The sequence below is a fragment of the Myotis daubentonii genome, chromosome 18 (genome assembly GCF_963259705.1).
Source record: "Myotis daubentonii chromosome 18, mMyoDau2.1, whole genome shotgun sequence".
NCBI classification, from domain to species: Eukaryota; Metazoa; Chordata; class Mammalia; order Chiroptera; family Vespertilionidae; genus Myotis; species Myotis daubentonii.
In genome coordinates, this window is record NC_081857.1 from 2,919,964 (window position 1) to 2,937,099 (window position 17,136).

A 17,136-nucleotide genomic window follows, 5' to 3' on the forward strand; every position below is an offset into this window, starting at 1 on the left:
TCGGCCACACGGAGCTCTGCACCGAGGAGGAGCAGGGACGGAAGATGGAGAGTGAGCTTCACGCAGAGACTAGTTTCTGAAGGACCCCGGCCGGAGCCTCGCTCTGCCACCCGGGAGCCAGGCGACCCTGGGGAGAGGCCCCGGGGGAAGCTGCAGAGGCCTGGGCAGGAGGCCCCGGCAGGAGGCCCCGCAGGCCCTGTGAGTGTGACCCGCTCCGGCGGGTCCACAGGGAACAAAGGAACGCCTGGCGGGGAAAGACCACGCAGGGCAGAGCCCGTGCCCGGCTGCCCCTGACCCTCCCCAGGCTCCTCCTCTATCAAGTGGACGTCCCTTCACTCCTGGGCCTTCAACCTCCTCCTTTTCCTGGCCAGACTCGCCTTAGCCATCGGGCAAGCTCACACTACTCCATCCTAAAACATCTCCCCCAGCCGCCTCCATCCCTCCTCCAACCCGTCTTCTCAGGAGAGCTGGATGCCGCCTCCCTCTGCTCCATGGTTTCTCTTGACTGTCCAGCCCATTAAAACGCCGTCCTGTCCCCTCCATGCCTCTGATAAGGGTCTTGGTAAGGTTACCCATGACTGACTGCCAAGTTCAAGGGCAAAGAGCTGGCCATGGTTTTTGAGAGTCCCCACCGCTGCCGTCTTCCAGACCCCTGCCTGCGTCGTCCCATCCCAGACTGTCCTGTCCCGGGGCCTCGGGCACTAGTGCTGCCCGCCCTTAGCCCTCTTCCCAGTCCGCGCAGTACCCCTGGGGCGCCCTCCGGATGGTTACAGGACACCAATCTGAGCTGTCCCTGGGCTCACAGCATTGCCGCAGTTGGAAATGCATCTGTATTTGTTGTTCATTGTCTGTTCTGAGAAGCTTTCTCAACAACAAGCTTTCCTCGATCGGCTTACCCATGGAACCAACATGCATTTGCCTAACACCTCCCGCGCACCAAGCCCCGTGCAGATGCTGGAGATACGGCGTCAAACAAACTAAACGGTACAGAAGCAGGAAGGTCCCGGAACTCGGCGCTTTTGATCTAGTGACACAGACAGGCAATCAACAACAAATAAACATGTATTTCAAACTCCGGCGAGCACAGTGAAGAGAGTGAGTAGCCCATAGTAATACAGAAGCCAGGGGCTTAGAACCAAGGGCTGGTCTCATCCCGCTGGCCACGCCCTTTTAAACCATTTTACTCTCTTTGAGCACCTGCTTCCGTGTCCCTCTGCAGGCGCCTGGCTCACAGCACACCTGTGCCCCGTTTATTCTTTCCTACAGACCAGGCCCAGGCAGGCCGCCGCGGGGTCTGTGATGAGGATGTGGGTGATCTCATTAATGCACCAACTGCTGATGAGTCCAGGGAAGGCTGTTTGAGAAATCCAACTAGTCAAGTGCATCCCGGTGTTCGGAAGTATGATCCGAAGTCTCTCGTTTCATTAAATGCCAGTTGACAGAGATTAAATTCATCCAGACATTTCATCTCTCTGAAACTGGCCAGAACTCAGAGAACCAAGTGTCAGTACTGGTGAGAGAAACAGCACAATTCAGGAATACTTAATTTCCTTACCAACCGAGGTCCCACGGTCCCTTTGCCAATCCAGCCAGGCCGAGGAATAAGCAAGACGGAATCCACAGTCATGGAATGAGTCTCCAAGATGGGCGCAGGGACCAGGGCACAGGGGACCCTTCTAGCTGGGCGGGCCTGGCTGCAGCCCAGCCCAGTTCCCAGGGAGCCTGGACAGGGCTCGTCCACGGGATGGAGGGACGCCTGCTAGGGTCCCCAGAGAAGTTATTCTGAAAGATTCCAGATCTGATACTTCACAGCCCTTCCCCCAAATGTGCAGAGGGGCTCTGGGGCAAGTCGCCAACGGCAAACGCTGGGACAAGAGCGGGACCAAGGACGCCGCCACCTTGCTGTCACTCTCCCGGCAGGCTGAGCAGCCACGATGAGGGACAGCGGGGGACAGGGCAAATGGGCAGGACAGGCAGAAGCGATGGCGGGCATGGCAGTGGTCAGGCAACCCCACAGCCACAGGCTTTCCTCCAACACCACAGGCCTGAACAGCTGGCCACACAGGTACCTGGTGGGTGGGACTAGTTGTCCGAGAGCTGGTTCAACAGGACAGACGGGGAACGGTGCCTCTCGGGCTGTGCGCACCAGAATTCACGCAGCAGATGGGAGAGGAGTGGAAAGGCCACTGGACCTGAGCCGGTGGCTGGGACGGCCCCAGCGCCTGGGGCCTCTCAGAGCATCACTTTCCTCAACCACAAAATGCAAGGAAAAGGCCGCACTTACCTAACGGTTAAGTGTGTGTGAGGCCCCATGGACATGATATGTATGAGGCTTTTGGAAAATTATAAAGGAAATCGTTTTCCTAGCAAATCCTCTTATGGCATTTTCTATGAGCCGCGCAATGATCTATACCAGTGGTTCTCAACCTTCCTAATGCCGAGACCCTTTAATACAGTTCCTCATGCTGTGGTGACCCCCAACCATAAAATTATTTTCGTTGCTACTTCATAACTGTAATGTTGCTACTGTTATGAATCGTCATGTAAATATCTGATATGCAGGATGTATTTTCATTGTGACAAATTGAACATAATTAAAACATAGCGATTAATCACAAAAACAATATGTAATTATATATGTGTTTTCTGATGGTCTTAGGCGACCCCTGTGAAAGGGTCGTTCGACCCCCAAAGGGTCGCGACCCACAGGTTGAGAACCGCTGACCTATACACTTTACAAGTATTACTCCTAAATTACCCGACGGGGGGGCTGTTGCCATCCCCGTTTTAGAGAGAGAGAGAACGGGCACAGAGAAGGTAGGGCCCTTGCCCACAGTCACACAGCTGGTCAACCAGAGCAAGGCCTGGGTCGCAGACACGGAGCCCACGCTCTCCTCCACGGCACTGTCATCGCACGTGGCTCCTGAGAAGAGCATTCTTCTACTCGCATACAAAAACCAGCAACAGCACCAGCCTGCTCCGTTCTCCCTATTTCACAGGCTCTGTCTCATGTAACTGTCACAGAGCCCTACGAGGTGGGTAGTGTTCTAATCCTTTGTGTAGAGGAGGAAAGTGTGGCGTGCACATCTCTGGGTGTGCAGTTCACATTATTTTCCTAATAACACGGGGAGCTGTGCAATCCCAAATTATTCGTAACCCCATCTAACCCTCCCACCTACGGACGTGACTCTTGAAATGAAGATCCCAACCAGCAGCAGTGCACAAAAGAAATACCGCCCAGAAGAGGAGGCGAGGGTGTGGCACCGGCCGGCCTCGCAGGGACGCAGGGACGCACTCAGGGAAGCGCCCTGCACAGCCACATTTGCATTCGGCCCCAACCATCTCCTTCACCGGCCCGTTCGAGGCCCTAAATTCCGTCAGGAGATAGTCGTTCCTCCGAGTGAACACCCTTCCTGTTAAGAAGTATCTTTGGAAGAAAAGCAAATGATCACGTGCGTCCCAGTGGATTAGTGCATAGCCTCCTCTGCAGGCGGCACTGGCGGAGGCCGGCTCCAGCCTGCACACAGGGTGCCCTGAAACTTACAAGGTCACAGGCTGGGCTCGGTGCATAAGACAAGCCAGAAGGCGAGGCTGAGCGGAGATCCTGAGTGTGGGGTTGAAAGCTGGGACTGAACTCAGGGGTGCAGGGACTGAGAGCCCCCGGGGCAAGATGGGAGCAGGGACCAGGAAACTCCAGCCAGACACAGCAGTGAGGGTCCCCTGGGGCCTCCCTCCCTCTGGATTTCCAAAGCCCGCCTCAGGGGAGCGCTGTGTGTCCCCATGAAGATGGTGGGTGTCACTGAGACACGGGCGGGGCGGGATGCGCGCACAGTAGGAGACCTTGCCACAGGAACCGTGTGAGGGCAAGAGGGGAAGGGAGAGGAGCCAGCAGCAGGGGGCGCTCTCGATGGTTAAGCTAGAACCATGGTCGGCAAACTGCGGCTTGTGAGCCACATGCGGCTCTTTGGCCCCTTGAGTGTGGCTCTTCCTAAGCCTTAGGAGTACCCTAATTAAGTTAATAACAATGTACCTACCCATATAGTTTAAGTTTAAAAAATTTGGCTCTCAAAAGAAATTTCAATCGTACTGTTGATATTTGGCTCTGTTGACTAATGAGTTTGCTGACCACTGGGCTAGAAGGATTTGTTCCGAGGTGGAAACCAGAAAGCTGCCTGGAGCCAGCATTGGGCAGGAAGCGGAAAGGACAGAGGGTGGGATGTATGAAGGAGGACAAACTACAGAGAGAACACCAGGCAGAAGGCAGGTGTGGCCGTAGGGATCCATCTCCAGACCGTGCAGGCCAGCGATGCCTGGGTGTGAGCAGAAACCGGTCTCCCGCATCTCTGTGGGTCCCAGACAAAAGGGCCCCCAAGCCACAGGCCTCTCTGGGGCAAGGACTGACCTTTAAACCCATCGGAGCCCCCACTACTCGGGGTTCTCCCCAGCGCCTGGCAGAGGGTCCAGGACAAACACTCCCCAAACTGTACAAACCACACCTTCCCCGTCCACTGCCTGCTGCCCTTTCTGGGCCCCTCCTACCCAAAGACATCCACCTCTTCTCCTGCAGGAGCTGGGGCCCAGGCCAAGGCACCAGCTCCCACTCAGGTGCTCCTGCCGCTAGAGGGGCGTTTCTGGGCCAGGGAGCCGGCCCTCCTCTGCTCCCAGTCAGTGACAACAATGTGAGGAATGAAGTGTGGTTGGGGACAGTCCCCCGGAGCCCGGCATTTGGTATTAAAGGAACTTCCAGGTGCTTGGCAGGATAATCTAGGCGGGGGGCGGCGGGGGGGGGGGGGGGCTATGTTGGGTTGTGTTTTTGAAAATCCTTTTAAAGGCCCCTGAGGCTAGAAGGGGGGCAGGGGAATTGTAACTGCTATTGCCAAGGAGGTGGGGAAGGAGGTGTGTGAGGACGGCCCGGCGCTCCATGGCACCCGGGGCTCTGAGATCAGGGCTGGTCCTCCAGCCTGAGGAGCAGTGAGGTGGGAGAGTAGGGATGCTGCCCCCTCTCAGAGCCCAGCCAGGCTTCACGCCAAAGGATGGCGCCTCCTGATTTCGGGCGACGGCCTCACACAGGTACTTCTCAAAGCCGCCAAAAATCACCCTACAGGGCAGCACATAACCCCGTAGCTGCTAAGGCACTGGGCACACTCAGAAAGGCATCCAGGGCCCCTAATGGTCGCCCAGAGTCATGGTCATGGGACCTTGCAAACCCAAGAGCAACACCGCACCAACTATTGAGCTGAGCCCTGGACCACTGGAAAGGCCATCGTTTCGCACATGGAAGACTCATTTGTTCCATCCAAGTGAGGAAATCGAGGGCTAGCATCCACAGGCGGCTGGGGAAAGCGAGGCGGCTAAGGAGGCAGTGTCTGAGGACTACCCCAGGCTGTGTGAGTCAAGTAAATAGAATTCCATAGACTGTGGGGGGGGGGGTGCTGATGGGAGGGGCCAAAGAGGCCCTCCAGATAGACGGGGTGGGGAAGCAGGTTTACAGTGCGAGTGCATGAAACAAACACAGAGCATATTCTTGTATTATTATTTAACTAGAAGCCCAGTGAACAAAATTCGTGCACTGGGGGGGGGGGGCTGTCCCTCAGCCCAGCCTGCACCCTCTCCAATCTGGGACCCCTCGGGGGATATCCGCTACAGGATGTGGGATCAGGCCTCAACTGGCAGTCGGACATCCCTCTCACAATCTGGGACTTCTGGCTCCCAACCGCTCGCCTGCCTGCCTACCTGACTGCCCCCTAACCACTCCCCTGCCAGCTCAATCACCCCCAACTGCCTTCCCCTGCAGGCCTGATCGCCCACAGCTGCCCTCCCCTGCCAGCCATCTTGTAGTGGCCATCTTGTGCCCACATAGGAGTGACCATCTTGTGTGAGGGTGTGATGGTCAATTTGCATATTACCTCTTTATTGTATAGGATTATCCTATTATTGTTCTTACCAACAATTGTGAGCCTGCTTTTTTCCACCCTGTGCCTCCCGTGGCCCACTCCCAGCAATGCCAGATGCTAAGGCTGTTTTTTATAGAGTCTCATTGGGCCTGTGGGCCAGGTAGTCCAGTCCACAGTGGCCAGGTATCTGTCAGGGCTCATCCATTATGTGGTAATGAGGATGAAACCCCAATCTAAGAGTCTGCAGAGACAGCAGAAACAGAAAGGGCAGTTATTACCCAGAAATAGGGTCCCCACTGGCAACTTGAAGAACTGGAGGAGACCAGGCTCCCTCAGGTGACTCCAGCTAGTGGGCCAGGAAAAGCTCAGTGCAGTGCGTATTTGTAGTTGTGACGTGATGGGGCACTGAGGGGGGCTGGTGCGGTTTCATTCATTCTAGCTCGGCTCAGCTACCGTGGGTCACCACGGCAACACATGGCGCAGACACAGGTTTTATAACCCCTTTTGTGCCTGGCAGGTGTGGCTCAGTGGTTGAGCGTCAACCTATGAACCAGGAGGACATGGTTCCATTCCCACACATGCTTGGGTTTTGAGCTCCATCCCCAGTGGGGGGCGTGTAGGAGGCAGCTGATCCATGATTCTCTCGCATCACTGATGTTTCTATCTCTCTCTCCCTCTCCCTTCCTCTCTGAAATCAATAAAAAATATATTTTTTAAATCTTTTTGTGCCCTGGCTGGTATTCCCAGTGGTTAGAGCATCAGACTGCACACTGAAACGTCTTGGGTTTGATTCCCAGTCAAGGGCATATCTGGGTTGTGGGTTCACTCCTCACCCCTGGTCAGGGTGCGTGGGGGAGGCAACCAATCACTGTGTCTCACATCGATGTTTCTCTTCCTCTCTCCTTTCCCCTCCCTTCCACTCTCTCTGATAAGCAATGGAAAAAATATCCTAGGTGAGGATTAACCAAAAAAACCCTTTTGTAACTACCAGACTATTTGTGACAGGGCCAGGTATGCCGCAGGTGGGCACTGGTGTGGGACCACAATCTGATTCCTTCCAGAGCCTCCTCACTGAGGCTCCGCGTCTCTGTGGCATTCCGACTGCGGACTAAGCCAGGGGGAACGTAATCCCTGTTCTAAGTCGGGTTTTATTTATTTCCAGGAGTGCGAAAGCAAACATGTAGCAAGATTAAAGTGTTTGCACCCCCTTTCCAGCCAAGAGAGCTCTAATCCTCCTGCTAATGAATGCCAGGGCCATAGCTGTTTTTATTAATTTCATCTCAGTTAAAAATATAGACACAGATGAGCGTGCTTGACTAAAATAACAATTTGACATTTGGAAGGTGTTCGCTTCGTTTCAGCAGAGCGGTTGGGGAGGTTCCCCTTCATATGTGACAGGGACACGGAGCTGTCCCTACCTGTGATAGGGACGCCCCGGTGCACCAGGCAGGCGAGGAGAGGGTGTGAGACCTCAGAGGCACAAGCCACGGTCTCTGTGGTCCCAGAAAGCAGCACAGAAGCGGACACGCCTCTTCTCTCTGTCCTCTAACGACGTCTCCAGAACTTTTTTACACTTCGCTCCTGAAATGACCAACCTCCCAACCAGGTCCGAAAGGCTGCTGGCAGGAATACTGCTCCACGTGTCGCAAAGAGACTTTCAGAAAAACATACGAGTGATGCTGGCAGGGAGACGGGCGCGCTGGACACGAGGGCCCCACACCGGACAGGCCCCAGTGCCCCGTGCAGCCCCCTCCTCAGCTCACTGCTCGCCAGGACTCCCCTCTGAGGATGGGAAAGGCATTAAAAACCCATGGTGGGAAGATGTTTAAAAAGATCGGAAAGCATTCAAGGAGGGCTATGTCCGAGTTCAGAGTGGAGGCAGGGACGATTTTTAAATCTTTCTAGGGAGGTCGTGGCTGCACTTCCCCCATAATTCATTGCCATGTGCTGTACCTCTGTGCTTAATAATCACGTCAACGTGACTCGATACGGGGTATTTTAAAAGTAACGACATTTTATGTATGCATTTAGTCTAAGAAGCTTTAATAAATTTCTGGTAACATCATGAGTATTCTAAATCCTTGTTTATTTTCTCACTGCTAAATACTAGCACCCAAAACATTTCTTTGGCCATGAAACAATAATCAGCTGATAATTTAATAAACGGAATTGCTCTCATTGGAGACACACCACGTCTTCATTATCTGCAAAAACCTCCCAGGATTGAGACGGAACAGTGAGGGTGCTTCTCTAGAATTACCAACAGGATTTTGGTGAATACAAAAATCATAAATAGGAAAAATGAAACTAAAAAGCCCGACAAACAGCGAACTGTCAGAAAAGTTGCTGCCACTGAACTGTGAAGAGCAATAGCCCAGTGTGGCCAGGGGTCGGCAAGGTCCCCGGCCGCACAGCCGGGGCTATCCCCCTCCTAGCGCGCACCACTTACGTGAGAATCAAAGAACCCACAGCCCCTCACGGGACGTTCACCTCGAGGTCCCAGACACCATGAGTGCCTCCTCCTGCTCTCTGATCCTGCTTCAGAAGTTTAAGTCTTAGATTCCAAGGAAGTCCTGCCCGGGACCAATACGTACAAAAAGGAAAACACCTCTGAGCAAGGACTGTTTCCAATCACCCTCTAAATAAAAAACGAGGAATCTCTCTCTCTCTCTCTCTCTCTCTCTCTCTCTCTCTCTCTCTCTCACACACACACACACACACACACACACACACACACACACACACACACGGCCACAGCCTGGGGATGGTGCTGCATATTCCAGGCTAATCCCCCAGCAATTTAACAGACGGCAATTGATGGCCTAGCTGCGTCTGATTTTTCCGTTCCTTGCGTTTTATTATGCCAGGGCCGGGGCCAGCCACAGGGCAGGTCCAGCAAAAATGGAACAGTGGCTTCTGTCGTTCCACGCACGGGTGGCTCCTCTGAGGAGGAACTGCGGGCCCAACTTTGACCTCCAAGGAGTGTCCCAGTAACAAAACCAAACTAACCGCCCTCCCTGCACATCCTCCGTGACCTTGATAAACGCACAATTAGTTCATTCAGGTCCCAGCAGAGGCCAGTCCTTCAGCCATCCTCTCCGAGGGGCTGCCAATCATGGAGTCCAAAAAAGATGCTACAGAGAGGCTCTCAGAGGGATGTGTGCGGAGCCTCGATTCGTCCCTGTCTTCACAGAGCCCGTCTGCTCCACAAGCAAGGGGAGGCCCGGGGCCGGCCGGGAGAGGCTCCCAGGCCTGCGATCTGCTGACATGTGAGGAGTTATGCTGCTGGGACAGCAGCCCGGACGACAGCACTTCCATCCCAGACGGCTCCGACGACGTCCGGAGCAATCCCGGGATAACGATAAACCTCACATGTGAGGGGCCGAGCCCTGCCGACGGCTGAGCCGCCAGGCGCAGGGAGAACACAGCATCCACTGGAGTGCACGGGGGAGCCTGTGACCACACGCCCCTACTCCGCAGCCTCTCCTGTCTCCACTTCAGTCCAACTGCAGTATCTGCTTGGAGAAAACTTAGGGAAACCTCCAAACTACCCACATCGCAGGACTCGGTTAAAGAGGGACCAGCAGTTCTATAAATAGAAGCCCCCGAGGCTGGGACGTAGCTTGGTCGTCTGCTCACTTCCGGACGGCTGGGTCCAGTCCTTAACCACCCGCACCTCCAGCGTCCTGTGAATGTGCCGCCCACCGGACTTCTTCAATCCTGGGAGTGATCGCCCCACCGGACCAGTCCTTTTTCTCAGATGACTCGTCATGAACAATAGAGCTCACGCCCAGTTCTTCATCCCTGACCGTGCGTAAGTCAGCGCGCTCCCCTCAGGCTCTCCCTGCTTGTTTGTTTTGGATGACCAGGAGACGAATTGTTCCTCCGGGCGTCCTCGTGTGGGACAGAAAGACTCAACAACGCAGCCTGAAGCTTCCAAACAAGTGGCCGGGCGCCTAAGGTACTCCTGTCAAGTCCCTTCTTTCTTAATCAGACAAATTCGGTGCTTGACATCGAGAAGGTGTGATGACTGGTTGATAGAGGAGACATTTCACTTTTTAACTGGCTGCCTGACACCAGGAACAGGCAGCTAATAATTCAAGTGCAAAACTGCCCAACAGCCAGCAATGCACATACGAGTGGCTGAAATATACATGACAAACTTGCCTGGTGAACGTGAGCGTGATGTGCACGGCGCCCGGGATGCGCAGCAGCTGTCTGCTTCGTCACTGTTGTGTCTAGAAAGAGCGTTTGGAGTTCGTGGGTTTGGAGACAAGGACACTCCTGGCTGCTCACTTCCTGTGAAGAGCCCCACAACCCACCACGTCAACGTCTGTCGTATTTTCCTCTCCGTTTGCCTTGGCTGGGCCTCACATTTTTAAAAGATCCAGTGAAAGAAAAGCAAAATGTTTACAAATGCACGTGTGTTAGAGGAGACGAGCTTTCGGTTTCGTGACTCTGACCTACAACCGGACTGTATTCCTCTCTAGGGAAAGCGCTGGCCACCCGTCGCTGCCGCCCGCCCGTTCCCGCCTGCACCCTCAGGACAGGGCCTTCCAGAAATACTTGGTGGAGGAAGGCACTGGCTACACGCCCCCTGAGGGCAGACTGAGGCTAGTCCCCAGCAGCAGCCGCCCCCCACCCCTGCCCTGCACATAGAAGAAGCTCCGTGCAATAATAAAGAAGGAGTTTGTCTTGAGCCCAATTTTAAAACAAAGAAACAAACAAACCTCTCCTTTCTCTCCCACCATGCAGACTAACACCATGGAGATGATCAAATATATTAAAACCCCGTTTTGTTAGAAGAAGAATGGGAGTGGGGTGGGGGATAGAGAAGGAGAGGGACAGGGGGAATAAAATTAATGCAAAAAAGCAACTGACAGGCGGGGCACAGGCAAGGAGCCTCAGCGACCCAGCACCGGTCTTGGACATCTGCGTTTCTGAAATATTTGTTGAAATTAAAATGGAAGCCCTCCCTGCACCGTCGCCGTCTCTCTGAACAGCGTGGCTGCTCGCCCTCCTCTCTAAACCCTCCTGGCTCTGGCCAACAGCTGGCTAACTGATCCCTGCAATTTTCTCTCGCAGAAACAGTTTTCGAGGGGAGAGGGACCCTAAGTGGGCTAATCAGCCAACCGCCAAGCCTGGGGGCTGAGGTGGAGGGTCATGGTGTGGGAAGGGCCTACAACAGTCTCCTCTGACACCGCCTGGCTTCCTTAGAGGAGACCACCAGCCACACAGCTGTGTTGACCCTCAAGCCTTTTCTGATTTTTTTTTTTTTTTTTAACAAACAGAATAGGAATTCACAACCCAAATCCCTTCCCTAAGCTCCAATGCTTTTGAATCTGCTAGTGTTCTGCCCAATGATGTGGACATTTGGGTAATCGTCGATAAGCAGAAAGATAAAGATTGGGTCTGCACAATCCCACAACCTTCAGGCGAAAAGCGAGCAAACAGGAGCTTTCTCCAGAGGTGGGACTCGTGTGGGCAAAATCTGCTCAATTACCTAAAAATTGCACCTTCCGCTCAGACACCGTAGCAATAAACAGGCAGCCAGGAACAGACACAAGCCTATCTTTCTTGAACGTCAACCATAATTACCACTCTGGGACGGCGACGTGCGTTTTCATTCCATATTGTTCTGCATTGCACAGCTCACCCCAAATCAAACACGTGCTTTGTTAGTGCTGAAAAGCAAAGTTACCATTTCCAAACACACCCAAAATGCCCGCGCTCTGTCACGCGGGGTAAATTCACGCATATCCTGGCGAAGCAGCACTGAGCGGCAGGAAGAATAGTTCCTGTGGGATCACAGCTTTGTCACATTTAAACCCAAACACGGCAACGAGCCGAGGAACGCATTTGTTTTCTCTCGGTGCCTTTGTTCCATGGAGACCTGCAGCCCCTGCACTGTGTCTTCAGTAACAGGCGGGGACAGCTTTCCAGCACACTGGCCCCTCCACCACCCTCAAGGTGCTGCCCGCCCTTCATTCACCAGCGAAGGCGGAATTCTCCCGCAGGCTCCCGCGCCCACATCACACAGACCAGTCCGGCTGCACAGATACAGGCCTGGGTCTCAGCCGCGTTTCCAACAGTCCAGACCCTCTGAGGCTGTGAAGTCAGCGTCCCTGTTAACTAGCCATTTTGCCAAGGAGAGCAGTGCCCCTCCGCTGAGCTCCTCAAAGCCAACCCTAAGGCACACCGAGCCTCACCCGCTTTAGGCAGCAGGGAGTCCAGGTCCCCAGCAATCCACCTTCTGAAATACCTGTCTGCCAACTCACCTCAGAGCACAAGGGGCGCTCCCTAGGCAGGAGGGAGGATCCCCTGCTGCGTGGCCCAAACGCACGCCCTGGGGATCCGGAGGAGGCGGGATGGATGTGGGGCTGCGTCAGGCCCCAGGGTGGCCCACAGCCCCGCGGCGGAGGGGTTTGGAGAACCGGGGAAGGGAAGGGTAGAGCGCAGTGAGAGAAAAGACAAACGGGTGTGCGCCGGCGCTCAGAGGGCCGCAGCGCCGGGTCTAAGTGCAATCTGTGGGGACCCCAGTGGACAAAGCCAGAGGAAACCGCGCAGGGGACTGGGGCCTCGGGATCCACGCAGCCTCGCCGCTGGCATCAGCGTGTGGGGAGCGCGGACGGGTGGGTAAGGTGGGCTGGGAACCGGCGAGGAGACACGGGCACCCCAGGGAAGGGGGGTTAGAGGGCACGAGCTTGATTGGCATCCCAAGTCCGGACAGGGGCCCCGAAAGGACTGAAAACGGCCAGGCGACCACAAAGGGGAGCCTCCCTGGCGAGTCCTGGGGCGGCGCGGCGGCGGTGTCACTGCGCATTTCTCCCCATCCTGAGTGTGCAGGATGGGGGCCAGGGAACCCAGCTTCTCGGGCATTCGGGTGCCTCCTGTGGCTCCCAGTTGGCGAGGGCGCGGCGCGGGACACTTACTTCTCATAGTCGTACTTGCAGTACAGCTTCTGGTCCCGGTAGAAGCAGGTGGTCTCCAGGGGCTCCTTGCAGGAGGCGCACTGCACGCACTGCTCGTGCCAGAAGCTGTCGTTGAGCCTCAGCAGAAACCGGTCCGAGATGACCCGCTGGCAGCCCTCGCAGACCGACCTGGGGCTCGCCGCTCGGCCTGCGCAGCAACAAAGGTTCACCGTGAGCCTCGCTGGGGGACAGCGGGCCACGCCACCACCTCCGGGGCTGCGCCCCGCACACTCACACCACGGCGGCCCCTGAGTCCCCACCATGGGCAGCCCCGTGTGATCCACGCAGCCCGGTTTGGAGACAGAAAAATCAAACCAAGCGACACCTCTAATAAACTCGAAGGTTTAGATTCTACCCAAGGAGGGAGCGGAATTCTGTAAGTGGCCTTTAATTATCAAACCTGGCCGGTATGCGCGTCCTGCGACATCAGAGGAGCAATGCCTCTGGGCTCCCGGGTCTATCACAGTCATGTAATCGCGCGCTCGATGAGTCTCTGCTGACTCTTATTAAAGCCGAGTGCGTAAAAACAATTTTGTTTGGTTTTACTTTTGCTAAAACGAAGTTCTACATTTTTTTTATTTTTGAGAGACGACTTTATTTTTTTTCTTTTCGTCCCCAAAAGTCCCGTGTACAGAAAAATACCCTCTCACCACAGGCAAACCAGTGTGTTCAAACCAGTGAACCCCAAACTGCTGCGTCTGGGCCGCTGTGCAAACTGCAGATGGGCTCTTCGTAATAAGAGGCTTCAGAATAAAGAGAAGGGGGAACCGAGGGAGGAAGCGGCGGAGACGCTGCCTGCATGCACGAGGCCAGGCATCCGGGAAGCCTGCGGGCTCAGCACCCGCGGAGAGCGATCCCACCCAGACCCACTCAGCAGCCGGGCCTCTCGGTCCTGCCCTCGGACTTCTGTTTGGTCCTTTAATTTTGGGGATGGGGGGCGCTTGGTCGCCTTTGTTGGCACATTTCATGGTGGTGGAGAGAAGGCCTTGCCCGGAGAACTAGCCTTGGGCGCGATGTCCCGAAGGAACTGCCCTTCCCCGTTTCCCAGTTAAGCTCCGGGCGCTTCCCCTTCGGGCCGCCGGGCTGGAGAGCCGCGGTCGCCGGGGCCCAGCGGGCAGGCGGGGCAGAGCGGCCAGACGCTTCTCGGGGCGGCCGTTCTCTACTCTTTCTGCCCCGACTCCTGGTGGGGACGTGCCCGTGGAGCCCAGAGAGCACCCCGCTGCCCGCTTCAGGCGGAGGCGTGCGCCCCGCGCCAGGACCTGCCAGCCCAGCCCTGCGCCCCTCCCGGCCGCCCGCAGTCGGGAAGTTTGGGGATGGGCCCTGGGAGAGAAGGACGCAGCGCGGGGGACTGCGTTTCCTCTGGGGAGCCGCGGGGCTCCCACATAGGGCTTCTCCCCCGAACTGCTCCTCTCCGCCTTCACCCGCGCTAGCGGTTCCGAGTGACCCGAGTACAGGACAAAACGAAAACGCCTTCCTTACAACAAACGAAGCGCCCGCTCCCCAAACCTGAAAGGTGCGAGGGGCGGACTGGGCGGGTGAGGTCCCGGCCTCGGGTCCGGGCCGCGTGCGGACGTTCCGTGCGGCCCTGGGCGCGCTGTCCCCCGCGGTCCCTCCGAAGGGGCCGGGGAAGCGGGACGAGCTCCGGCTCCAGTTAATTAAAGCCGAGCCGAGGGCCCCGCCGCGCAGGCTAATCCCGGCTGCGCTGCCCACCCGCCCGGAAAAGCCTGTCGTCCGGGCGGAGGCCCAGCCTGGGCTGCGGTCGGTGGGTGCGAGAGCCTCCTGGACCCTGGGCGCCGGCCTCGGCTCCAGGCCGCCGAGGGGCGGGCGGCGCTGGAGAGACGTCCATCAGCTCCGAGATGAAAAACCCGGCCCTGCTCGCTGTGAATCACTTGTCACTCAAACGCCCGCGAGCAGCGGCTTTGGGGACTGCGGTGCCTGCGCGCGAGGCCGAGTCCCCGGTCGGTCTGGAGCAGGAGGCACCGAGGGGCCGGCGGACTGACGGCGCTCAGCTGCGTGGAGGAAGCGGGCACTGGCTCCCCTGGTGCCCAGTGCGTCCCAGCGAGCTGGCTGTAGCGCTGGGCCTGGCGGAGAGCAGGGCGCGAGGGCGCGAGGCCCGAGCACTCACCCAGCAGCGAGGAGAAGGGGGCCGCGGTCTCCATAGCGCCCGGGAAGTTCTCCTCCATCTTCAGGCCGTCCAGCATATTCGGGCCGGGCCGCGGGGACCTGCGCAGGATTGGAAACGCCGCTCTGGGCGCCCGAGCCCCCGGGACGCGCCGCGCACTCCTGGGAACGGCCGGGGGAGTGGCGGGGCGAGCAGGAGCCGCAGGGCAGAGGCCGCCAGGAGGAGCGCGGTGGGCGGGGAGGCGCGTCACCGCGAGCTGCTCCAACTGATCTGACTTCACTCGAAGTCAACGCGTTATGTACTCAGGCCTCCGCCCCCAACCGCGCTTCCTCCTCCCTGCCCCCGTCCCCACCCGGTCCAGCCCCGCCGGGGTTCCCGCGCCGCCCGAGTCTGCCCAACCTCCACTGCGGGGGCCGTGGGGGCGTCCCCCCGAAACCCAGCTCTCGGGTGGGATGGGGTGAAAGGCCCGGGCACGCGGGACCACGACCTCCACGGTCCGCGTCCCGACGACCCCGGGCGCCCTCACCTGCCCCAGCCGAGATGGCGAAGCAGCGGCCCGCACTCTGGCACGGGGCGTCCCCCCGCCGCCCGCCGGTGCCCGGAGCGTCTGCCGGAGCAGAGGAGTCGCCTCGGGGCGGAGCCGCGCCGCCCCGCGCACTCTTGGCTGCATTTCAAATCAACTTTCAGAAACGCCCGCCCGAGCCGCAGCCCCGCGCGGCCGCCTCGCTCACCGGCCTCCCTTACCTGCCGGGCGAGCTCGCCGCGCGGACGGAGCGGGACCAGCTTCGGCCCCGGAGGCGGAGGCCCTCGAGGCTGCGGGGAGCAGCCGGCGCGCCCGGGAAGGAGCCCGCTCCCCGGCGCGAGGTCCGGCTGGGACGTGGCCGCGGGCGGCGGCCTTCTCGGGACGTCCGCCCGCCCAGTCACTCCTCGAGGCGAAGGGAGGGCCGGCGCTTCTCCGAGATGGGGCGGCAAAGCGGCGGCCTGGGTCCTGGGTGCGGGTCGGGCCCAGTCTGCCTGGGCGGATCCGGCCGCCGGCGGGCGGCGGCTGAGAGCGCGGCGTAGGGCGGGTGGGGAGCTCGGGGAGGGGGCTGGAGCGCGTCCCGTGGAGGGGCCGCCGCGCTCCCGTTCCGAGCCGGCTGCGAGGCCTCTGCCGGGCGCGCCTCACGGCCCTGGAGACCTCCCGGCCGCCAAGTTTCCTCCCTCCACGCGTAATCGACTCCTCGGGGCGCGCGGGCCTGCACCGGGCTCCCCGCGCCACCGGGTCCGCGGGCCGAACGCTGCCGCAATGAGAAAGCTGCACAGCCCTCATCCCGGCCTCGGCGTGGAGGCCTCTTGCAGCGTGGTTTCCACCCATGCCCTCCCAGCTCTCCAAGCCCCGTCTGGTCACCGGGAGGGCCCCTCGAGTTCCGAAGTTGGGCTCGAATCCCGCTCGCCTCCTGGGGAGGGGTGTGCAGATGCCACAGGACCCATGAGGACGCCTGGATCAGGCTCCTGGGCAACCCAGGGGGGTCTGACTCAGACCAGGAGCCTGCAGTGACGCGGAAGGAGCAGGAAATCAAAGGAGGTGTCCCCAAGAGAGAAGCAAAGTATCTGGGAGCATGCACCCCCTAACCTCAGAAACTGGGTCTTAATGGTCCGTGTATCCCGGAGGCCAGCATGGTGCTGGGCCCAAGTGGGCAGTCCGTAAAGCATGAAGCTGGCTAACATTTCGCCGGCATTTATTTTGTGCCGAGCTTGGTTAACTCATTTAATCTCCACAACAACCCTATGAGGTGAAGTTAATACTCCAATCATCACAGGTGAGGAGAGCGGGGCTGGGGGTGCACCTGAGCGCCCCAGGAAGGTCCAGCTCACTGGGCTTCCCCAGGCTGAAGGGACTGCATCCGAACCGCCAGGCACAATGGCAAAGTGAACCTGAGCAGGCGAGATGCCACTCAGCACACATGCTCTGTTCCCTTCTCCGAGGGGCCCGGGGGTGGTGACCCTGCTGGCCACTGCAAGTGCCTTCTGCCAGCAGACATGCCAAGCACACATATGACTTCAGAGGAACTGGAAAAGGTCGAAGAATTTAAGGCTTCACATTGGCGTGCGGCTTCTGCCTTCAGCTCCTTTCACTACATGATGCTGCTCGATCTCCTCAGCAAACCTG

At 57.9% G+C, this 17,136-nt stretch overlaps 1 protein-coding gene and 1 long non-coding RNA gene across 3 annotated transcripts in view; one reads left to right on the forward strand and one right to left on the reverse strand.

Moving 5' to 3' along the window:
• Window positions 1-16,031, reverse strand: part of LMX1A (LIM homeobox transcription factor 1 alpha) — a 119,920-nt gene extending 103,889 nt beyond the window's left edge. The window contains exons 1-3 of one of the 2 annotated variants that reach the window (XM_059673991.1): window positions 15,732-16,031; window positions 14,991-15,088; window positions 12,827-13,013 (exon numbers count right to left, since the gene is read on the reverse strand). In XM_059673991.1, the coding sequence (XP_059529974.1) occupies window positions 12,827-13,013; window positions 14,991-15,066 (263 nt within the window). In that variant the 5' untranslated portion in view covers window positions 15,067-15,088; window positions 15,732-16,031. Of the gene's footprint in view, window positions 1-12,826; window positions 13,014-14,990; window positions 15,242-15,731 lie in introns of those variants that run through there. The other variant, XM_059673990.1, reaches the window with a different exon arrangement.
• The window catches only part of LOC132220664 (uncharacterized), a 747,794-nt gene that overhangs the window by 57,864 nt on the left and 672,794 nt on the right, over window positions 1-17,136 (forward strand). The window lies entirely within an intron of this gene.